Source organism: Coenobita brevimanus, chromosome 93 (genome assembly GCF_032717465.1).
Source record: "Coenobita brevimanus isolate Jiangsu-jjx chromosome 93, ASM3271746v2, whole genome shotgun sequence".
NCBI lineage: Eukaryota > Metazoa > Arthropoda > Malacostraca > Decapoda > Coenobitidae > Coenobita > Coenobita brevimanus.
The window spans coordinates 63,351,221-63,375,941 of NC_137046.1; the positions used below are offsets into that span (position 1 = coordinate 63,351,221).

Consider the following 24,721-nt stretch of genomic DNA (forward strand, 5'->3'; position numbering starts at 1 on the left):
TATCACCTCTTCATCTGCGCTTTAACTGTTTAATTCTCTATATCCTCTTCAATGGCACAAGTGTAAACTGTGAATACTAAAATAGATACATATAATAATGCATGAAAACAGCCCTTTCACAATAATAACATAAATATATATCATTCATAGTGTCTAAAAATGATTATATTTAACTAATTACTATTGGCTACCATAGTGAATGATTTAGGAATAGTCTCAATAAGCTTCTCCACAATGAAACGTCTCCCCAAAATAAAAATCAAATAGGCAGAGAGTTACATGAAATAGTTGAGAATATATTTTCTAAGCGAAGTGATGATGGAGCACTGTGCAAAGTAAATCGCTGAGGAAGAAGTGTTACGAAGTCACCAGTACCAACATAAGTAAAATTTCTTGCATTTACCTTGCTGCAGAGGCGTCGTCATCCTACCTGCAAAGGAGAAATAATAGGTCTTTATTAAGAGACAATAATCATCACACTCCTGACCCTTTTCCTTACTTAATACTGTAACTGGGAGAAGCAGATCCACAAGCAAAGATGTCTGAATGTAGAAGAACAATCAGTAACATGTCTATGGAAATGGACCACACGATCATTCACAGTCCACTTCAGTTACCGGAATCCTGGCTCCACCTTATAGGCCTAACCATGTATGTATAGTGTATGAATGTATGTATATATGTGTACGCAGGTATATATATGTGTATGTATACATAAAAGTATGTATGTGTATGAATGTATTATGTGCATGTATGTATATATACCGGTATATATATATATATATATATATATATATATATATATATATATATATATATATATATATATATACGGTTTTCAATTATAAAAGATTTGGTTGAATTAAAAGATTGTTTTTCTTCTTGATATCCATAATTATGGTAAAGTGGTTTCTATCGGAATACAGTAATATCTCGGCTAACCTCCTTACGTGGATTAGCCCATAAGAGAATTCTTATTCTTTCGAAGTCACAACGAATCTCACATTCTATTACTGTACTACACTACCGCAGTGCTTATTTCAACAAAACATTCAGCCACAATATCACAATACTCTCACAATGGCATTCAGTAAGTTTAAGAAAAAGGCTGCATATACAGTATCACAGGCTAAGTGTTAAACATATGTAACTGTATCTACCCTATATAAAATACCTGATCTACATAATGATCGGGGAAAAGGATTGTATGCTGGATAGATGGACGGATATAACTTACCAGAGTAAAATAATATATAATACCGGTATACTGTATATATATATATATATATATATATATATATATATATATATATATATATATATATATATATATATATATATATATATATATATAAGAGGAGCCTGTGGAGTCACATGGAGAGACAGGCTGACAAATGAGGATATAAAGAAGTGTTGTGGTGTGGATGTGGATGTGATAGGAAGCGTTAGGAGGAATACACTGAGGTGGTTTGGCCATGTGGAGAGGATGGAGGGTGAAAGACTGACGAAGAGAGTGTATGTGAATGAAGTGGAGGGGGGGAGAGGGAGGGGGAGGCCACGGATGAGATGGAGGGACGGGGTGGAGAGGTATATGAGAGAGGAGGGTGTGAGTTGGGAGCAGGGCAGTGAAATGGCGAGGGACAGGGCGACGTGGAGGCGATTTGTTTGTGGCCACCCCGAACATGATTGAGGCGTCTGGCAATATATATATATATATATATATATATATATATATATATATATATATATATATATATATATATATATATATATATATATATATATATATATATATACAGTTTAATAATGATACTGTATAAGATATAATCCTACCACAGTTCACGTACTACCTAATGCGGTATAATAATTGATCAACAGTGGTTATTGTATCTGCATGTCACTTAACTTATGGTATGAAAGCATCACAGTCATTTACAAACTTGAGGACTGATTAGGTAAATACATACGGTAGTACAATTTCATCATAGTACAAAACATCCGTCATACATGCTGATAAGAATAAATTAGCTAAATAAATACATCATCACTCATGTTTCCTAATCTACAGTACAAAAAGTATGGGCCCAAGCCATTGTAGTTCTGCTAGAGTATGTGGGTTTTATGGACAAAAATTTTTAAAACCTAATCTGCAGTTTGTATCACAGATGGCTGCCAGTGTCATATTGTACTTGGTGCTGTATAGAATAGATCATATATACCCATCACAAATATTGTAGCTCCAATAGTCTACAGTAAGTAGGTTTTAAGCACATCATGTATATACTGTATCTGTTCTTTAATCTAACCTATATTATCTACCACAGTCATTTACAAGGGTTGTATCTGGTGTTTCACATATTCTAGTCACTGTAGTGTATGCACTACTCTTAATTTTTTTTCTTTATCCAGATATTGTTTTGCATGACATTAACATAGATTAAAATATGATATTAATAATGTGTTGGCAACATTATGGCTTTTTGGGAGACATTTCATTAAAATTTTATCCAATACAACTTCACTATGTTTTTCCCTTACTGAGGAACTACTCAGAATTAATTCAGCACTGGTCTGGAAGATTACTTCTTCTTTTGAGTGGATATCTGAAACAGTAGTGGACAGATACACTAGCATTCCTTTCTTATAACTAATGCAGTCAACAGGAGAAGGTATTATCAGTTGGTTACATTTTTCTTTCTTGCATTTAAAGATTTACTGTCATTAACCTTATAAGAAACATTCTTTCACAAGTAAGCTTTACCCTCATACATCCATAATTAAAATGCCCCACATGTATAGTACACAATATCTTAGATTAAATGCAGACAAAAGTCTTCTCTCAATAACCAAACACTTTGATTTATAGCTAGTAAGTAACCTACCTTATTTCCATTTCATTTCTGAAAATATTATGTATCCTTACACCGTCTCTTTCAGTGCATATTATGGTACAACAATTCTTTTGATAAGTGTACCAAATACAATAAACAAAACTTACCTTGCAATGACGGCGACACTTGCACACCAGTTTGCTCTCTCCATCTTAATATCCCATCATTTCCATCTTGCTGGATCACAGAGGCGTCGGAAAAGACGCATGGAAGGTCCGTGAGTGTTACTGCACCCAAATGCGGCACAGACAAACCATTAATTAGGGAAAAAATAAGCACCAATAAAAAAACACTAGACCCCCCCTAGTTGGCGGCTACCAACTTTTTGGCTTGTAAACATCAACCTTATAATTCGGCAATTATGTCGGTGTTTACGTGTTCGATGTACTGGAAAATCCATTTGTAATGATGAAGATTAAAGCAAAAGTCTTCAGCATTTCAAATAAACAAACTATAGTATAATTAAAGCTACATTTTACTTATCAACCAATCACGTATTCCAGCGGGAGACGAGATGTATTTTTAGACGAAACTGCAATCAGCCAGACCCATGGGCCAGCACCCGGGCTGTGAGGCATTTGCACAAAATTGATACTCGGGTCAGACGCTATTTCTGTTTTCTCGCCCGTTTTCTAGTAGTTAGCTACAATTCGGCAAGATGGCAGCACTGTTATTTGCAACGAAACCTTAATGAATCATTGAACTTCCTTATTACTCTATATTCCTTGGTTCCAACTAACCTCAGACGATTTTACTCAGCCGAAAGTGAATCACAGGAGGCTGAGAATTACTACAAGCACTATTCATTCTCTAATGATTGAGACATCTCTAGTAGCCTATCATATTGTAGCCAACCCAAGCGATTTTATTTAGCTGAGAGTAAGGCATGGGAGTTGAAGTTATACCGTCATTAACTCTCTGTTGTCATGACAACTCTTGTATTCTATTCGAGATGAAACTAGACGATTATATTCTGCTGAGCGAGGCATTGGAACTTGAAACAGCTAACTACCTGCAGTGTCGGTGGCGTTGAGAAAGCAGCAGAAGCACTCACCTGAAAAGAAAGCAGCATGTACGATTCTTTTAAGCTCGTTTGTATTTCACGGGGGAGGGGTTAGTATGGGGGTGGGAAGGAAGTGATGCTACTCAGTGTTTCTGAGGTGGTAGTGGAAGAGGAGGGCGCCAAACGTATTTTGTGCCGTGTGTTGGATACTAAATGGTGTTTAATCCCAGTCCGATGACGTATTTTGTATTTTAATCTTTATGCAGACATTTCTACTGAGTGTAGAGAATTTTCAAGCTGGAAATATAACCTTAAATGACCCCTTCATAAATAGATGCTCATTCCTAAGCTGAATACAATCGTCTGCTGGTAGCCTGATTAAGAGGGAAAAAAAAATTCATCGTAATGGAGGAGTTAAAGGTCATTTCCTCAGTCCTTGTTTTTTTTTTGTTTTTTTTTTATAGGATGCTTACCAACAAAACTTTACTACCCTGTTTCCGCTTCCGTGGCCCTATCCTGGCTATGGCGTTGGCAAACGCACGAACTATTGATATGAGCATTATTAGAACGGTCATCAAGGACCGAGTGTGAACTTAACACCTCTCCACTGAAGCTTGCCATGTTGGAGATTCTTTTCGTTGAGATGCAAACAAATTAACTGTTGAATAGGCCCCAGACCTCGATTGTTAGACATCGAGGACATGCAACAGTGCAAGTATGGTGAAGCTGGTGCTCCTTAAGGCATACAAATTATGTATTATACGGATGTGAATAATGACACTGACTGCTGAGAAAATGTTCACATGGAAAAAAGTTATACCCATATATTTACCAGCCGCGATAGCGAAGTTGATATTGTTTTAAATTTTTCTGTATGTCTGTGTATCTGTTAGCACGATAACTTCGCAAGCACTCAAGATCTCATCACAAAATTTTACATGTGTGTAGCAGGGATGAAAAAATCCTACGAGTTCGAAATTGGTGAAAGTAAGTCAAGGTCTGTGTGTCTGTTAGCATGATAACTTCGCAACCGCTCAAGATATCATCACAAAATTTTACAGCTGTGTAGTAGGGATCAAAATCTCCTACGAGTTCGAAATTGGTGAGAGTAGGACAAGGTCAAGGTCATATTCCAAGCCGCGCTATGTATGTATCGGCTCGCAGCTGGTGTGATTCTCCCCATGGGTGGGCCTCTAGTGAAGTGTAAATGTTTCTTTCTCCGCTCCCCCCTCTTTTTTTGTTGAGATACCGTTCGGCTATTATCACGTCTCGGAATGACTCAAGTGGGTGACCAAAAATAACTGTCAATGTCATTCAGTTGCATGAAAATTACTGTGCTTTCGGAGAGAGAAAAAAGAGGAGTAAACGTAAACAATGATTCTCATAGGCAAACCAGTCACTCTAGTACTTCTACACTCTTATAATAAAGCAGTGCTAAGTGGTGCATCAATTATCTGAATTATTATCTCGTTTCGGTTAAAACATTGGGGATCCATTGTGCGTTGTGCAGTGTGGATGGAATTTGGTATGGGAAGCTACACATTTTATACAGTTTTCGGAGGGACTCTCAAGCTTATCGCGTCGTCTTCGTAAATTACCACCAAGTCCTGTGCATAAGTTTTGAATGGTTACAGTGCGAAACCGTAATTATACTAAATATTACTGTACTTGTTACTTTACGAAGAAAAATTCTTGGTTCGAGAACTTCACTTTAAGCTCGTGTCTACAGTGCCTTTGTTTTTGCCTGACGGATGTGTCACTTTCACAATTTTAAATCATGGATGCGTAAAATTCGATGAACCCTAGTTATGACGTTTGAACCATCTTGGTTACAAGTTAAATCAACTTCCCAATCACACAACCCTTGGCCATCAACTGAGCTGAAAAGTGTTAAGGAACCTTCTCAGGTTATAACAAACGTGCTATATCCCGCTTACAGTAGCATTAGAAAGATCCCTAGCCCCTTTCAGCTCAGTTGTCTGTCAAGTATAGACAGCCTGGAAGGTTAATTTAGGTAGTATCCAAGGAGGCCTATTCTTGCTTCATAACTAGGGCTAATCGAATTTCATGAAACTACGGTTATAGAATTTAAGTTACGAGCGTGGCCCTGTGCTGTCAGACGAAAACAAACTGACTATAGCCAACATATGCCTCAGGGCGCCGCTAGCAAGCCAAACAACAAGAAGTGGATATTGATTCCTCACTGCCTATCAGTGCTTGTGTTTTCCCGCTGTACAAGTACAACGGTCACTACTTGCACTCGGCTACCTCTCCTGCAGGTACGTACAATAACAACCTTGTAGACTGTTTATTATCTTGAGAAAACTAACATCTTATGTATATATGTAGATAGAAATGTCGCTCGGGTCTTTTGCCCCCAAATGCTAAAACCTTGCTTAATACTGTGAAAGTTTCTTTGGGTTCGAATACAAGTTTTCTGGGTTTGGAAAGTCCTACAAAAACAAACATATGAACATAAGCATACGATCATATGCACAATTGCACATTCGTACAAAACATGTTTGCACATACTTATACACACATACACACACACATACACACACGCATACAAACACATGCAAACATAAATACATACATACATACATATACACATAAAAACATACCTATACACATATATACATATATACACATGCAAACATACGTATACTGTACACATGCATACACACGCATACATTCTTATACGAATACCTTCACATATATGCATACATATGTACACATAAACTGTACATACATATACATACATGGTTAGGCCTATAAGGTGAAGCCAGGATTCCTGTAACTGAAATGGATTGTGGATGATCGTGTGGTCCATTTTCCTACTGTAGACATGTTACTGATAGTTCTCCCACATTCATCTCCTTTGTTTCTGAATCTACCTCTCCCAATTATTAGGTAAGAAAAAGGGTAAGGAGATCGATCATGACTATTGTCTGTTAAATAAGGACCTCACTATTAACCGTGCGATATATAACTTATATTTCTCATTTGCAGGTGTAGGATGACGACACCTCTGCAGCAAGGTAAGTACAAGAAATTTTACTCATCTTGGTACTGGAGAACTTGTAACACTTCTTCCTCAACGATTTACTTTGCACATTACTCCATAATCACTTAGCTGAGAAAATATATTTTGATTAATTCATGTAAGTATCTAACGATTTTATTTTGCTTTGGGGAGACATTTCATTGTAGAGAAACGTAAAGGAGATAATTCTTAAATCCTTCTCTGTGACAGCACATAGTAATATATAATCATTTTTTGACACTGTAATTAATATAGAATTATTTTGTTGCTGGGACAGGGCTGTTATCATGTTCTGTTATTTGTTTCTATTTAGTGTCCACAGTTTGCAGTAGTACGCGTAGATGAGGATATAGAGAAATTGACAGTTAAATCGCTGATCAAGAGGTGTTACATCTCCTATGCCAACAAGAAAAAATTCATTTATTTTACCATAATATTGCCATATAATACATTTTGTAGTGTTAATTTAGGCATCTTTGAAGAAAGCTAGAGCTACTTTGGTACACGAGAAAACTCGCATATTCTGAAGAACATGTTGGCAGTTAAACGATTAATCTAATTTTTAGCAAAATAACAAAGCCCTGTGCATGGTAACCTAGCCTAAGCGTGGAAGATATTCCTCAAAGTAATAAAATATATCGAGAAAATTAATTAAGGTATGTTCTTACACCAAAACAAGTAAACTGACATGATCTCAGTATTTGTATCAATTTTTTTATATTTGTAGGATTGTGGCACTAGCTTTCTTCAGAAATATTTTATGCTGTAAGGTAAGTGCATGAATATTTAAAACGCATTTCCTGATTTATCTGTTTTCTTACAGTAACATCCTTATCTTCTTTTAATATGCTTTTGAAATTTTACCCATGTCTGTATACTGATTGTTCAGCAATATTTTCTTTCATTAAAACATTTGTACTTTCTCGTAAGTGTTACAATTTTACCACTGTGCGTATCACAATCTATTCGAAGTATCCTACTCTCCATTAACATAGAGATTCCATTTATCTGAAAACGACTTCGTGTTATTTCTTTAACCAGTCGTACATATAACAAATAAGTATTAACAAACGTGTACTTTCAAAGAACTTCGGCTGTTGTTCAGACAGGTTTATGTGCAGTATAAGTACATAAGTACAGAAGAGAGAACTTTTGCAATAAATCGTGAAAAGTGTAAATGCAAGGTGTTCTTTTCGAGTTGTGTGAGTGTGTGTGTGTGTGTGTGTGTGTGAATTTCTGCATGCCGTCGAGCTGTCTTCATGATAACACACGAAAATGCTCACTGCCAAATTTTATTTAAATATCAACAATCGAACAGAATCCAACTCTAGTCCAGTTGACATTCAGACGAGTGGACTGTTCACTTGAATATCAGACGCTGTATTTTACTCATTCCCCAGGTATAATGACAACCCTTATTCAAATGCTGATGTTTAATATACGAGCTTGCATACAAGTACACACACACACTTACACTTCTGCATTAATAGTAAATATAAATACATACATCCACTAACAAGTAATAAATAATCACTTCAGGGAGCCGTCCAGTCGCATGTCCATATCTTTGACAGCTTGGAAGGTTGACTAACACTTCTTCATTGCAGATGGTGGCTTCGTAACACTTTTTTCTTGGCGATTTGAACTGGTTAATCATCTATGATTCCTATATCCTTCTGATATTGACATAGTCATGAATAACCTGCAAGAAAATATTAAGGAGTAATAGGTAGAGTAAATCTGTAAGGAAGGGATGATATATTAGCTCCTAATATTAAAAAGTAATAAGCACAATCAATCGCTAAAAAAGAGGTGTTACGGAAGAGCGTAAGCGAACGAGAATACGAGCAAAATAATATATCTGTGTATCACTTATGCGTGATGGTTAACGGCAGGAACAGTAGCTCCGTTCTATTGAGGAACTCCATAGACTGAAGGAGGAGGGGGAGGAGGAGGGGGTGGCGGGGTAGTTGGAGGGGCATTATACAAGTACGAAGGAGGTGGTGGTGGGGCAGTGGAAGGGGCATTATACTGGTATGAAGGAGGTGCAGCGGCTCTAGCTGCAGCATCAGCCTCCTGAGCAGCGTCTTCCTCGGCCGCCCTGGCGATTTGTTCTTGCACAAACTCCGGGATTTCGTGTGGAAATTCTGGGGCGACAGGGAGGGCGTCGGACTGGGGCTGGAAGCCGTTCTCGTCAGCCACGTATGCTACTTTGATCGCACTTCCATCGGGCGCAGTGTACCTGTTGAAAAAGGAGGTTTAGAAGAATGGTGAAGTACGAGCGAGATTTATGCTGCAGAAGTAGCAGTAGGATTAAAGCTGAAAATTACTAGGACTAATACTGCAGAAGAGAGGGAAGAGTTAATGTTCAAAATGGAGTAGGATTAATATTATCGAACACGTAGGATTAATAGTGAGAAAGGATGATTAAATTAATGTTGAACATGAAGGATGACTATTAATGCTGAGGAAGAAGTCTTAGGACTAATGTGAAGGAGTGTCAGGTTGACAATGAAGGGGAGGAGGGTTAGGATTAATGCTGAAGAAGGATTAGAATTATTTTTGAAGAAGAGGAATTAGGATTAGTGTTGAGAAAACAAGGTTTACTGCTGAAGAAGGATTAGGGTTAATGATGGTGAAGTAACAGGATAAACGCAGAAGGAGAAGAAGAAGTGGAATTAATATCGAAGGAGGAGTAGAATTAATATCTAAGAAAACTTAAGTTTAATGCTGAAGAAGAACAAGAATTAAAATCAGTGTTGAAGACGAAATAAGGAATATGGCTGATGCTGAAAGTATGAAACTGAAATTTAACACGAAGGAAGGATTAATGTTGAATTATAAGGCTTGGGATGGTGTGTATGTTGTATGTTTTCTTGCTATCTCCGAACGATTTTTCTGCTCACTATAACAGGTTTTTATAGCATGCAAGAGATGGAAGGATGGGGTGGAGAAATATAAAGGAGAGAATGGTGTTAGATGATGGATGGGCAGCCTGATGGCGGAGGACGGGATGACATGGAGGCGATTTATTTGTAGTCACCCCTTCCGGGATTAAGACGCCTGACTACAGGTTGATAGATAGATAGATAGATAGATAGATGGGTGGAATAAGAAACTAGCCAAAATAGAAAGAATTGGTAAAGAAGAGATGCTGAATACATTCTAAAATGACGAAAGAAAATAAACCCTTACACTCTTGTGTCTTTGTTTTTTCCTTAATTTTTCCTGTTTCCAGATGAAATTATTTCAATTTAGGAAGGGTCAGTAGTAGTGAAGGGGTTAATTAAGGCTCTAATCCTAATTCGAAAAATTTCTCCTGACTGAATCCTGATAGAATCGCCTGGTCATAGCAGCGATAGATGAAAAATACGTCATTGGATTACAGAAGTATTGCAGTACCATCTAAAAAGACAAGCTCACCAATATTGCCCCATACCATTGGCTCCGTTAAACAAATCCCTGTGGAAGCCTCGAAGCCACATCGCCATTGCAGGTCTACAGTAGAAGATGCGAGGTCACCACATGTCTCCATTCAGATTTTCAGATCCCGAAAGGAATCATCACAATATGTGATTGTCTTAGGTTATTAAGGTCTGCAGTTGCGAGATTTCTTCAATGCTTCCACAGTGCAGATGCTTAACCAGCCCAGTGGTACGAGTATATTCCAGTTCGTTATTATGCATATACTTACGAATATTCTCCAGTCTTAACGACAGCTCCCTCTGGGCCTGAAGGGGATCCTTGCTCAGACTTCACAATCCCATTCCCTTCCTCAGTATCCACGGAGTAAGATCCATCCTCTCCATTTGTGCGCTCGTCCTTAAGGATGGGCACAACTTCCACAGGTGTTTCTGCTGCCCTGGTGGCGGCTGGGACCGGATTCATGGAAGATCTTGGTTAATTCCTTGGTAAACAATTGTTCATAGCAGTGAAATACTGTCAGAAATTATTTTTTTTGTCATTTTTATCACGTAACTCTTCATTCTATTTGACACTGAAGAGTTCAATAGCTGTATAAGTTAAGAAAAATCGTAATCAGTTCCTGGGGTAAACAGCTCCTCAAATCGGTGAAATATTGTCAGCAATTATTTTGTTTTGTGGCCTTTTTCACGTTGCTATTCACACTAGTTTGGTCTCGGAGTGTTTGGTTGCTACAAAAGAATAAAGGCATAAACAAGCGTAACTTATACCCTGTTGACTTTCTCTAAGTTTACCATCTCGCCATCGTGAATGCTGGATATAGCAAGAGATTCACACAACAATATGGTGCCAGTCACGAAGAGGTTCTATAAAAAGGATGCCGCCGGTGAGCTGTAGGAAATAAACTGCAAAAGAACAATAGTTTCCGCTTATACTTCATGCTTTGTAATTAAGCGATGTACCCTCTTTGCAACTTATATTGTGTAGCTCAGTGGCAGAGAAAGACAATGATACGGCTCTACATCCCTTCCATAGCACTTTCTTATGACTTGCACCATATTCTGATGTTAAAACCTTGTTATAGCTCAACATTCAAGATGAGGAGAGGATAAATTTACACCTAATTAAAGCAAACATGATATAATAAAAATGAATGAACTATAGGCTCAAGAAAGATTGAGCATAGGCACCTGGTGGGATGTAGCTAGGGTTAGGCTCGGGAGGGGAAGGTGGGATACCTTCCGAGTGATCAGCCAAGGCCACTGTGGCGAGAACAGCCAGGATTACCTGTAAAAACACAAAGTAGTAGTAGTGGTAGTAGTAGTAGTAGTAGTAGTAGCAGTAATAGTAGGAATAGGAGGAGGAGGAGGAGGCGGAGATTCTGAGAAGATGCATTAACTTTTGAGTTCTGTTATGACCTGGATGAAATGTCGACTGCCATTGTCCCTCCTGAGGTCTGCACTCCTATGCCTCAAAGGCACAGATCATCAGCCCTCAGGCTGTCTCTCTGTCGGGTATGGCTTACGAGGCTGCTGTGGTAGTGAGCCGTACTGATCAACGACTCCAATAGATTAATATATTTATTATCACTATAATGTTAATAAGAAAAGTAGTTACACATTCGTTAGCATGTTTGGGGCCAACGAACTGTATTATGAGGGTCAATGTTAACCTTCACATTACAGCTTCAGATGGTGAATTGTATTATGAAGGTTGGTGTTGATCTTCACAATAATATTTCCAAATGGATAGATGTTATCATCGAAAAGTAAAAAAGGTAGTAATAGTAATTGTAGTAGCAGTAGTAGTCGCAACCCGAGACCCATCTTAACTCGAACCATGGGGAACTGCACACTGAAGCTGCCTTCTTCCTGCAGCTCGCCATCCTTCTATCGGGGGACACGGAGGGAGTAGAGGGACGTCTGTATAACCGGGGAGAGGAGTAGTTCACATGAAGACGTCTCTCTCCAGTACTACACATATTTACGTGGAAGAATTTAACCAATTAATTGATCATGTATAGAAGCACCAAATAGATGCGGAACCATCTGGGCCGTATTGTGGGGTCTCGCTAAAATCGGGAGTGAAACACCTCGCTTTCGGAAAAAAAAAAAAAAAAAAAAACTTAGGGACTGACTGACGGACGGGGCCGCTCCAAGAGATGGTCTGGCACCCATTAGGAGTTCATTTACAGAATAGCTTGCAACGGTGTTGACCTGGCTTTATAACCTTATGCCAAAAAAGAATTCGATGCATAGAATGTGAAATCTAGTTGGTTCCAATGGGAGCCAGATGCTAGATCCGTTCATAATGAGATGCCTAAACACTTAATTTAAAAGGCTGTCTGTCGTAGGTAGAGGGAAATATGGAATGAAAAATATGTCAGAGTAGATTACTTGCATATAGCATAAGTGCAGTATTCTAAGTAGTCTTGATTTCATAGCCTGTCTAAGGTAGGGAATTATTTTGCTTATTACTCCTTAAAGTCCTCTTGTATGACAGCAATGCAAATATGTCGGCATTATAAAAATATAAATATCATACCAGAGAATATGTAATAAGCAAAGTAATTCGCTAAGGAAGACGTGTTACGACACCTCCTGTGCCACACGGGTATTGCGCGCCCACGTTAATGGTGGAGGGATGAAAACAAGCAGTCCAGATGTACAATTCGCCACAGGAATTTGCTCTTCAGTGCAACATGATAACATACACTTTGTCAGAGTGGGGAAAGCTGGGAAAGGTTTTCGTTCTGCAGCTGGATGGAAATGGTTGTAGTTTTTGATAATGATGATGATGATGATAAACCTATTGTGAGAATGGTCACACTGAGGATCTGATGCTAGCACAAACTCGCAATACACTCCAGTAAACTGATAGTGGTTGCGGGAGAGGAACACCTTCACGTGATGGTACAGATATAACTGGACGGCTTGGCTGCCCGGTCATTCAAACACCCCTCAACTCCTTCTCTGTTCCCGCCAAAGAAAGGTGGTGGACTGCAGGAGGAAGGCTTCAGCCTGTAGTCCGCAGTTTCACATTGGAACATCTATATACAGAAATATATTTTTTTGTAAACCAGAGTGCCTTTTTTCTTTTCTTTTCTTTTCGGGAGAGAAAATATCATTTATTGATCATCTCTCCTTCACAGTCGAAACGCATACTGGATTATTCCCATTTATGAAATATCTCTCCTTCACAGTGAAATGTACTCTAGCGTCATTCACAATTATTAAGATTCTGCTAACATGAGGCGAGACAGACGACGTTCACACTGAACCCCTGACACAACTGGCAGCCCCAGCGCTTCGACAACGGTTGCAGCTGTCAAGCCAGGACACACCCCATTACTTGATTCGATTTGATCCTCTAACCGCATCCAGCAACACGTGACACGTGTGTTGCAGTGTTCGGCAAGTTGCTCCCCTTAACCTAATGCAGTGTTGGCAGAATCACTACAAGGGAATCGGTTCCCAAGTTTGAGAATCGATTCCTACATGGCATTATCGGAAGATGGTTTGTGTCCCTGCTCAATTCCAAATAATCTTCTTGTGTTCTGCTTATTCCATACACCAGACTATGGTAAAACCCATCTTCTAAAATAATGTGTCATTTGCTTTAAAGAATATTTTGTTAACTTCAGATCTTCATAATGTGAATGGACTAAAACATCATTTTCAGTCAGAACTAATGGATATAATAGGAGTATTAGAAAGACTGGTCAGACTTAACCAACATTTCATATTTTAGTGTGGAAAAAAATACAAGGCGTTTCTGGACATCAGAGAATGGAAATGTACTTCTGGATGGTAATCAGAAATCGGAATGTGCGGTACAGGCAAAACTCTGACGCTGGTTTTAGATACAGAGCTTTCTGTGTTTATTTATTTATTTATTTATTTTTAGCACTAATTACCTTGTATGCCAAGTTATGAGGCTCACCACACCATGTGGCACTCACCACCATACGCTACTGTTGTCATGCTCTGTGACAAAGACCAAAACAATGGCTGATTCATGTTTTGATATCTGACGGGCTGTGAACGCGATATATTTACAGAGATCTACGGTCAAGATAGGCTACATGGTGGATGGGTATCATACTCCGGGACAAAAATGGAAAGAATAATTGGATCGTGTCGCGTTTATATTGTGGGTCATAATCGGCTGTCTTAAGTGTACTCAGTAAACGGGATCTCTGAAAATGAGCTACGGTCAAGATAGGCTACAAGAAACTGCACTTGCGTTCCGTCACCTGACTACACATTGCAAGATGTGGTACTCACACATTTCATGACGGCGGCGTAGCTGACGACACTGTAATCCGCTCTCCGATGAATGGACGTTTATATATATACACACACAAGCAATAGAGGGTGAGGGGAATGACGCCCTTGATCACAAATCCCTGGTCTCCTTTCACCAGATGCTTTCAGTATCTTGGACACGCCAGCGCCAAAGGAGCCGTCGCATCACAATGAGTTTTTGCCCCGGAAACTCAGGTAGAGCTAAATGGATAAATGGATACACTACCGCACTCAGAGAGAGAGAGAGAGAGAGAGAGAGAGAGAGATTTTCAGATATTAGAACCACAGTGCCTACAAGAAGAGTTCTTAATTTTACTTTAAGTTTTGAATCAGCAGACTCTGCATTTAAAAATATTCTCCACTAACTTCCCATGTATGTCTGTGTCTGCTATTTTTCATCAGTACAGTCAGAAGAAGGAATTATCCACAACATGTGAAATACAGTATCTAGTTAAATATATTTGCCAAAAAACGAAAACAAAAGTGCCAACAACTATAGCGCTCAACTGTGAAACTATGAATCCTTGGTAAAGGTATACATTTTTGGATCGAGTTGCTTCACACTTAACTTTTTAACTACTAAATCCGAGCCATTTACTTTGTTCCAGCAAACGGCAGACGACTTTATTCATCTGTAAGAAACTCACGGCAGCAGAAAAAATGATTTAACCCATTCAGTCCAAGATGTACTTTTAATTTCATCTTTGTTGCCACAAGACTATTTTACTCAGCAGAGGGGATCTTTTTTTCTTTTCTTTCACACTGCAGAGGTTAGATGTAGCCCTTTTTTTACGCCGCCCATACTAGAGGCTTCTCCTTAACTGAATAATTTTGGAGTTAGCGAAAGGAAAATAAATAATACGTCATCAGACTCAAGAGATAAATGCGGTTTTCATTACTGTTTGGTCTGGATTAACGATTTTTAAAAATTCTGGCTAAGGCAAAATTTTCATATTCACCTAAGGGAATTCCAGGTCAACTCCGTGAGGTAGTTACAAGGAACCGTATTCTCGTTGACGTGGGAGACTTACGGCCTCATTCTAATGGCCTTAGGTGCTTCGTATAGTCCTTTTCTTTGCTGTTTAGCTTGAACATTACACCTGAATATTCTTTTGTATGCTATTTATGCCATTTTAATATCAGCATCGATTACGTCAGTGACATACAAATGATACTGAGGCGTAACGTGCAGAATAAATCGCTAAAAAGGAGACGTTACGAAATCTCCAGAGTCCCTTATAGTGTGGCTCTTAGTAGCACCTCTTACTGAGGAACATGTTTTTTGATAGTTACCTGTAAGCTATTTGCATTTTTTTTTTAAATATCAACGTCCTCTGTATCAGTAACATAACAAAAGGATATTAACAGTGGTGATAATGAAGAGGATAAAGAGGAGAGTTGCTCTCCGAAAGGGAATTAATTCAATCCCAGGCCGGGGCGGGGAACAGACTGATTATCTGACTCACTAAAACAGGCATATACTGATTATCCACAAAACCCACCGGCCTGCCATAGGTGCTCTCCTGCTAAAGCCACCAGACGAGTCATGACTGAGAGAGACCTTGCATTCATTCAATATGGTCGGTGGGTATTAGTACCAAAACGACGACATTTAAAGGTTTGTGACCGATGGGATGGCTGCTGGGCCTCAGTGGACAAACTGTCACATCTGTGTCCAGAGTTAGACACGTTATAAATGATAGAGTATTGAAGGGAATGAAAAGTACTGCGAACATTCATTATTTTCTTTATTTTAAATATATATTTGTTTTCACCAGTCAAATTTATACAGATATGTGTAAATAAATATATAGAAGTGGCTACATGAAACAAAAAGTGGAGTAGTTGCGAGAGAAAGGGTAAATGATCAGCCTTGTTCCCTCTGTCGCAGTCGGCAGTGCATCCAGGACTGTAAGACTGGGGGTGGAGGTGATTCTGTGCTAAATATCCTTGACCAACAATAATGACAAGGATTGTAGGGAATAAAAAAGGCAGGAATTACATTACTTACTCTTGTCTTGTCCTTTAAGGAAGAGGGTAGAAGTGTTTCCGGACATCCCCCCCACCCCCTACCCCTGGATAAGCCTCTGCTCATTACATTATTGAAAAACCTTCAAGTCACTATTTCAGATCTCTCTCTCTCTCTCTCTCTCTCTCCTTCTACTGCGAGGGGGCCCCATAAGAGGTGGATGGCCTGATCTCAGAAGCCTCGGCTCTTGCGCGGGCCGCGTCTTCTTCCTCAGCAAAGGCGATCTGGGGGTCAAATGCATCATCATTATCAGTAGCATTATTATTATTATTATTATTATTATTATTATTATTATTATTATTATTATCATTATTATTATCATCATCATCATCATCATCACCATCGACGTTATCTTCATCTTGCCTTTTTTTTTCGCATCCTCAGGTAGGGTGAGGTTGGGTCCAGAAAGCAAGGAAAATGAAATATACATGAGGGAAAGCTACATAACTGCATACCCAGTGAAAATGGGCCACATACTCTATCGCCCACTATTCAAGCCCCCGGAATCCTGACTCCACCTCACAGACATAACCATCCACATATATGAAGGTCTTATGCGTAAAGGATCTTAATCAATTTTGATCCGTTCAGTTCGACGACGTGTTTATGATCTTATTCTTCCTGCTGCCTGACGATTTTATTAAGGGAGACTGAAATCTGAAGCGGATTAGATAAAGCTTTCATTCACTCCCTCGCTGCAAGAGGTATACGCAGAACCTAGTAATATCGCCAAGGGAGAACAAAAACTAGTAACACACGTCATCAGACTGAAGGGGTACTGATAAACAAGGGTACGTAAGAGTTATGTGTTATTTCTCGTCCCCTCCCCCTTTTTCTAAAGCTGATGTTCACAAATGTTCGGTTTTGTGGTGCGTGGCAGCTGTTTGAAAGGTTATCACGAGTCGTATTTGAAAAGAAAAGCATTTACAACAATCACCTATAAGTTAGCGTTTATTGCTGATAAATAATAGCAGAAGTAATTCTGCTGTGTTGTATTATTCCGTCTAATATTCACATTTGTTCATTTGTGAAGATAAAAGAATAAACAAGCACTCTTCAACCCCTTGAGTCCGACGACGTATACTTAAATTCATTCCTACTCGCTACCACCTATTGTACTCGGCTTGAGACACTGTCCAAGCTGCATGGTTTAGATGTAGCCTTCATTAATTCCTCCTGTACCAGAAATCTCCCATAAACTGAAAAGAATTGTTATTTATTAGAACTATGCCCATACTAAGATGTTTAATTTAGCATAGAATATTGTTTCAGTAGACCAAATAAACCTCCAAGGAAGAGGTGCTACTAATCCTCCTCTGCCACCAAAAATACCACCCGTAGATTCAAGAAGATACTGGAGGGTGATACCGTCACGTGGTGACACTTATATAACTGGGCGTTACGGTTACCAGATTTAGCAAAACATCCCTCAACTTTCTCTTTATCCCATTTAAAAGAAGAATTGTGGACTACAGGAGAAAGGCAGCTTCAGCCATCAGTGCACTGAGCTCACGTTCAGATAACCCTGGTGCCACAACAACAATAGCTAGACTCATGAAAGCTTATGGTTACGGTACCTGGTCGAGGACGAACTGGGGGATGGGGTGTGGGAACTCAGGAGCAACTGGAAGGAATGGAGACTCTGGCTGGAATCCGTTCTCGTCAGCTACAAACTTCAGCTCGATGATGGTACCGTCAGGAGCGGGGTAGCTGTGGGCAACAGACTGGAATATGGAGCTGTTCATATGCTGGGTGGTTTGTAAATAGCATTCGACTAGAAACTCACCTGGCGGAAACCTGTAAGTTGCGGAGACGGCTTAGCCTGCTTGTTTGGGAGCAGTTGTGACAGTGGGAAAATAAATCAATAAATGATGCAAGGTAGACAGTGATAACGTTAACTGAGCCTTCCCTTCAACACACAAGAAATAGACGGGATGAGTGGGAGGTAAGTGTTATGTGTGGACCACCCTGTATAACGCATCGCAGTTTTCGTGTGTTACGGGAGTCAGTGTTATCAACTTTTATCCAATATCATTTTCTACTTCTTACCAGCATCTAACCAGTATCATTTTCTACTTCTCATAACTCTTTTCACGTTTTACTGTGCCTGCTGATTTTTACACCCTTGGGCTATGTATTTGAATAGTTTCCTGGTTTCACGAAGCAGTCAAAATGCCATCATTCCTCACATCAGCAGGTAGAGCCGTCCCCGTACTGACTTTAGATGTAATACTGCGTTTCTAGATTACCACGCCCAAATAATGGAGCAACATGGTGATCCACACATACACTTCCTTTTCCACTTCCCTGAACAGTTTTTCGTGAGTTGTGGTGGCAGCCCAGTCAGCGTTATTAATGTCAGTCCTGCATCATATAATCATTTCCTATCCACTGCCACACCCACGCCCACATCAGCAGATTAAGCCTTCCCCGTCACACAACAGACAGTGCCAGGCGGGTCCTTAATAGGCTGATTGCTGACCATCCTGTACTTCTATAAGACCAGTTCATTAGATTCTTATCCAGCAGTGGGTAAAAGAAGGGATGGAATTAATACCTACTGACAAAACAAGGCCATCAAGGTAGGCAGTTTTTACCAAGTCACATCTTCCCCAAGAAAACAACACTGGGCAACCGAATTTACATACAGGTCCCCAATTGTACTACTGTATGAACAGGGAGACAGAGGAAACAAACTTTGCCCGAGAGCCTGAACGGTCCGGGAGTCGTGCTCTGATATTTCCAGTTGCGGGCTGGGTTTTCTAACTGTTGCATTACCGTCTCCCCACCAGTAGAGGGTACACTTTAACTTGCAGTTTGGCCTAAAATTACCACATCTCCATATTCAGTGATGAGATATAACATTAAAATGACGCTTAAATATGATGATAGTCACTAAGAAATGCTGTGGAAATGGATATAGGGCTATGTTAGTTAATTTTTTTCTGCCTCTAAGCTACGTGAAATATATGAGAAAAAGACGAAAGTCATGGCCAAAATAAGATGAATAGAGCGTAGATGCTATATACTCACGAGTACTGCCCGGCCTTGACAACAGAACCTTCGGGACCGTCGGGAGAACCAGATTGAGATAAGACGATGCCATTGCCTGTCTCCACATCCACATTGTACCTGCCGTCTTCCTCCAACACCCTCTCGTCTCTCACAATAGGCACGACCTCGACGGACTCAGCTCGAGTGGATGCAACGGGTAGGCTGTAGGAGGGTTGAGGCGGTTCGGGCTGGCTGTACTGGGGCGCTGAAGAGGCCACAGCAGCCAGGGAAATCAGGATCATCTGAGAAGCAGAATAACGTTATGTTATTTTACTTTCTTTCAAGACCAGTTTAGCAGTGTAATATATATAAGTGACGATGTGACTAACAGTACTGCTATGCTGAAGAGGCCATAGAAGAGAGCAATCATGATCATCTGTAAAGTCGAATAACGTAAGGCTATTTATCATATTCCACGTTTATCATACCAGGAAAATAAATATAAATGAGGGAGCGATTAGGGTGGGTCGGGTTGGCCATGCTAGGGTGCTGAAGGGGCCACGACAGCGAAGGATATCAAGATCATCTGTGTCGTAGAACAGCGTTAGACCATTTTTGCCTCATTCTAAGAAAAATTTTATCTTTCAACCTAATGATTATTATTTTTATCTAATTCTAGTTAAAATGTTCCACTAAAACAGGACTACCTAAAAACACCAGGCTGGTGGCTGATGTAGTGATGATGGTGATAAAGTGTGCCTGATTACATCTCATGGTAGCTGAAGATTAATTCCCATTGATTACATGATAGTTTTTAAGAACGTAAAATTTATAACCCCAACAATATCCTGGAATAAGACTGTTTAAGAATAATCATGCTGCTGGTTGCTGTGATGAGAGAGTTTGCCTGTCTGTCTCGCCTGGTGGCCTAAGATTCATGCGTATTGACTACAGGTGGGTCAATAAGACAAACGCTAACATTATCTAAGTCTCAGTCTTCCCGTAGAATATGAATGTACTTACGAACTTCATGCTGGTGATTGATGTGGTGAGGGAGCTTACAACTTGCCTTCACTGGTGGCTCATATTGCTGGTGACTCCTCATGTATTAGAAAAAATAAGGAGGAGGAGGAAGGGGAGAAGGGCAGGATTAATGCCTATCGATCTTTAAGGCAGACACTTAATTTTTCCAAGCCCAACTCTTCTCTTAGAATACGACTGTACTTACAAATTTCATGCTGATGGTGATGGTGATGGTGGGGGAGTGTGCCTGGTTGCTTCCCCTGGTGGCTTATATATACCCGTGACTGGCACTAGACCTCGGCCAATGTTGACCCGCGCCCTTGATGCTCCTGACATGCCCTTCACTGCTTCCTCCGCCTCTCTCTCTCTCTCTCTCTCTCTCTCTCTCCTGGTCATCACAACACATTGCATAATGCCCCGTCCATTTACTCTGTCTCAGTCCGACTGTCTATCTGTCTATATATCTGTCTATCTGTCCATCTATCTATCTATCTATCTATCTGTCTGTCTGTCTGTCTGTCTGCCTGTAAATCTGTCTATCTATGTGTACAGTACGTATGTGCTCGTGTTACCAGATGCCGTAATCCTAGAAGTGGTGGTCACAGGCAAATCACCTCGATGTAATCCTATCCTGGGTCATCAGGTTGCCCTTCCTCTAACTCAAGCCACTTTCATTCTTACATCTGCCCACCACATTTCGCTTCATTTAATTAGGTTAATTAGTACAGTCCAGTGAGGTATTTCGCATTTAATCAGTCCACCACCAGACGATTTTTTTTTTTCCAACATAAAAAGAATAATTGCTTTCTCTGCCTCTCGTAGCCTCTGATTTACTAATTTTGAGTAGTGATATTCTTTGAAATGTTATCTCGATACAGTGATGTATTTTTATTTATTCCTGTATTCCCAATCCACATACTAACTTGCATACATACGAGTACATACATGCATACATATTTATTGGCACGTACTTACACACACACACACACACACACACACACACACACACACACACACACACACACACATAGATAGATAGATAGATAGGTAAATAGATAGACAGATAGAGTGAGAGAGATATATATATAGTTTTATGTTTATACAGAGAGAGAGAGAGAGAGAGAGAGAGAGAGAGAGAGAGAGAGAGAGAGAGAGAGAGAGAGAGAGGAATTGGTAGACAGAACTAAGAGAATAATCCATAACAATATAAAGGTATGTGCATGAGGATAGTGTGTGTGTGTGTGTGTGTGTGTGTGTGTGTGTGTGTGTGTGTGTGTGTGTGTGTTCAAAACTGCTGAACTCAAGTAAACATAAAGATTCGAAAGGCAGAGAACATGCTTTCCATCATCATACCGGATCAAATCTCCTTTTGCCCTCTTTGTCTCTTGCAACATCTGGATAGATATGGAGATTTGTAATGCTAGTAGGTGAACCAACACTGACCACGATATGAAACAGTCAGACAGCAGTCAGTTATGTACTAGCTAGGAATCCGCTAGACAAATCACTGCCTGTCAGGAGAGGAAATGCCTAGTGGTCTGGGTGAGGTGAGAGGCGCTGTCTGTGACCACTCCTTGCTTTGTCATGTTGGCGAAGTCGGGTCTTGCCACTACATATTCTGAAGATCTAAGGTCTTATTTAGTGATGGAGAAGGATGCCTTCACGCGGTGGCGTCAATATTACGGAATGGCTACAGTCACTGCCCGGTTATACAAACGTCACTCAGTTCCCTGCGTATCCCTTCAGATGAGTACGGTGGACTGCGGGACACGAATCATGAATATGACCTAAATTAGAACCACGGCATGCCTAGTGAGCTCCATACCATCCCATTGGAGCTTACCGTGTTGGAGGTTCTTTTTGAAGAAATGCAGACCAATCAATTGTGGTAGCAACCCGTACAGTAGGTGGTGACAAGACCCGACCAGACACTATCAACACGACACAACTATACTCTGTTCGCTTTAACTAGGCATAAATTGCAGTCTCTTAACCTTAAATGTGAGCTTTAAAAGTAGATTAACGCTAAGATTTGCTACTAGTCACGAACAAGTGTTACAGAAAGGATGAAGAGCCTTAGTAATTTATTATGGCAATTATAGACGGGAAATAAGCCGCATAAAGACAAAAATCTCCGGGTTAAGGTGAATGACCCATAAGTAAGTCCAATAACACACAACCCTGCCTCATATACTTACATGACTATGGCTCATAGAACCGTATTCTCGCTGGTTCAAGAGCCCCTCCTTCTCTCTCTCTCTCTCTCTCTCTGTCCACTGAACGAGAGAGAGAGAGAGAGAGAGAGGGAGGGAGGGAGGGAGGGGGAAAACTGACCTCGACCGGCTGTATATATTACACTAGCAGCAAAACCATTCACTACTACTGGAAATCGTCATACGAATGGCTAATTTACCCCCAGATTAAGTTAATCTATGTTCATACTCTTTTCATTTGAACTTGGCCTAAAATTACCAGCTCTCTATCATCAGTGCTGAGCTGTAACCAAAGATTAACACGAGAATATGATGCTAGTAACGAAGTGTTATGAAAATGACATCGAGCCGTAGCATTAGCTATTTCTGCCATTTAGCTATGTGAAATAAGCTGAATATATATATATATATATATATATATATATTTAGATATATTTTTATATATATATATATATATATATATATATATAGATAGATAGATAGATAGATAGAGAGAGAGAGAGAGAGAGAGAGAGAGAGAGAGAGAGAGAGAGAGAGAGAGAGAGCAAGTTAGGGTGAAAAGAAGCTCCACAGGATAGGTCCCGCACGGGTTTATATCCTCTGGGTGATTAGTGTTTATTGCTCACATAATGTCAGTCAGGGGCGAGTGAGGCAGGTCACCTTCGAACTGCTATGACTGCGCAGCTTAGCCTCGGACCCCTACACTCCTAATTGAACAGAAAAGGACTGAGTGATGGATGGATGAATGGGAGGGTAGTGTGTTATGGGGACGTGTTTTGTATTTTCTTTGCTTTTCAGTAACATTTATATTCAGCATAGGGAAGACTTTTCGAAGTGGATGAATTAGATATATTCTTCATTTACCTATTCATTCTGGATGGTCCTTCTCATGCTTCCTAAAATCACTTGGAACTAGGTAGAATAAACAAATAATTCACCCCCACCTGTATTAACGCAATCAGGTTCCTGTACCTCACTATCAGGTGAACATAACAGTTTGATGTGTACGGAAAAGGAGACTAGAGTTGCTCCGACCATGGGAGGGTTAAAGGTCCAGTAATAGCACATTCATTTACCTATGATTCACTCTTTGCCCTAAAAAATCGTCTGGTCTTAGCTAGAATATAACACTACAATTGTCCAAACCACGAGAGAAGTAAACATTTATGTTCTGAAGGGACGAATCGTCCAAGACGAGGCTGTGGTGCACCGGTTAAAACATCCAGCTCGCGACTGGAAGAATCTGAATTCAGTTGTTGCGTCGGTCAGACTGTTGGGTGCAGTTTGTTTCACCCATCAGTATACTTGCGACCTGGATGTCAGTTGACAACTGAGGTTTGGTTAGAGAAGTGGCCTGATAGGACGTGAGTTCGAGTGCATCATAGGGGAGGGAACATTATCATGATCTGAAATAAGTGTTACCAAATATATCTGCTCCGTTGACCTCGTAGAGTCGATAGGTAAACATCTCTAGGTCTTTTTCTCTTAATCGTTAATATAAGACATACCGCGTTCCCTCATATATTTCCTAACTTACCTCGTCATCTCGTTCATGATTTTCTTCTACTTGTTCTTGTTCTTGTTCTTCTTCTTTTATATCGCATCACACACACACACACACACACACACACACACACACACACACACACACACACACACACACACACACACACACATTCTGTCTGTCTGTCTGTCTGTCTGTCTCTGTCTGTCTGTCTGTCTGTCAGTCTGTCTGTCTGTCTGTCTGTCTGTCTGTCTGTCTGTCTGTCTGTCTCTCTCTCTCTCTCTCTCT

General features: G+C 40.0%; 1 protein-coding gene across 1 annotated transcript; it reads right to left on the reverse strand.

Moving 5' to 3' along the window:
- Positions 1–8,851: 8,851 nt before the first annotated feature.
- LOC145412483 (uncharacterized) lies at positions 8,852–13,742 on the reverse strand. Its single transcript, XM_080282364.1, has 4 exons — positions 13,612–13,742; positions 11,602–11,744; positions 10,635–10,797; positions 8,852–9,182 (listed from the first exon to the last, which is right to left on the reverse strand). The coding sequence occupies exons 1-4, from the start codon at positions 13,740–13,742 to the stop codon at positions 8,852–8,854; spliced, it is 768 nt and encodes a 255-aa protein (XP_080138490.1).
- Between the last annotated feature and the right edge of the window lie 10,979 nt (positions 13,743–24,721).

Bases quoted from the DNA above. Each gene is read 5' to 3' on its own strand.
- LOC145412483 (XM_080282364.1), bottom strand. From the start codon at position 13,742: ATGCGGTTAGAGGATCAAATCGAATCAAGTAATGGGGTGTGTCCTGGC. The intron at 11,745-13,611 runs GTTAGCAGAATC...GCATCTTCTCAG, and splicing joins CGTCGTCTGTCTCGCCTCAT to AATCTCCGCCTCCTCCTCCT. The intron at 9,183-10,634 runs GTAAGTATATGC...CTTTTTCAACAG, and splicing joins GTTAAGACTGGAGAATATTC to GTACACTGCGCCCGATGGAA.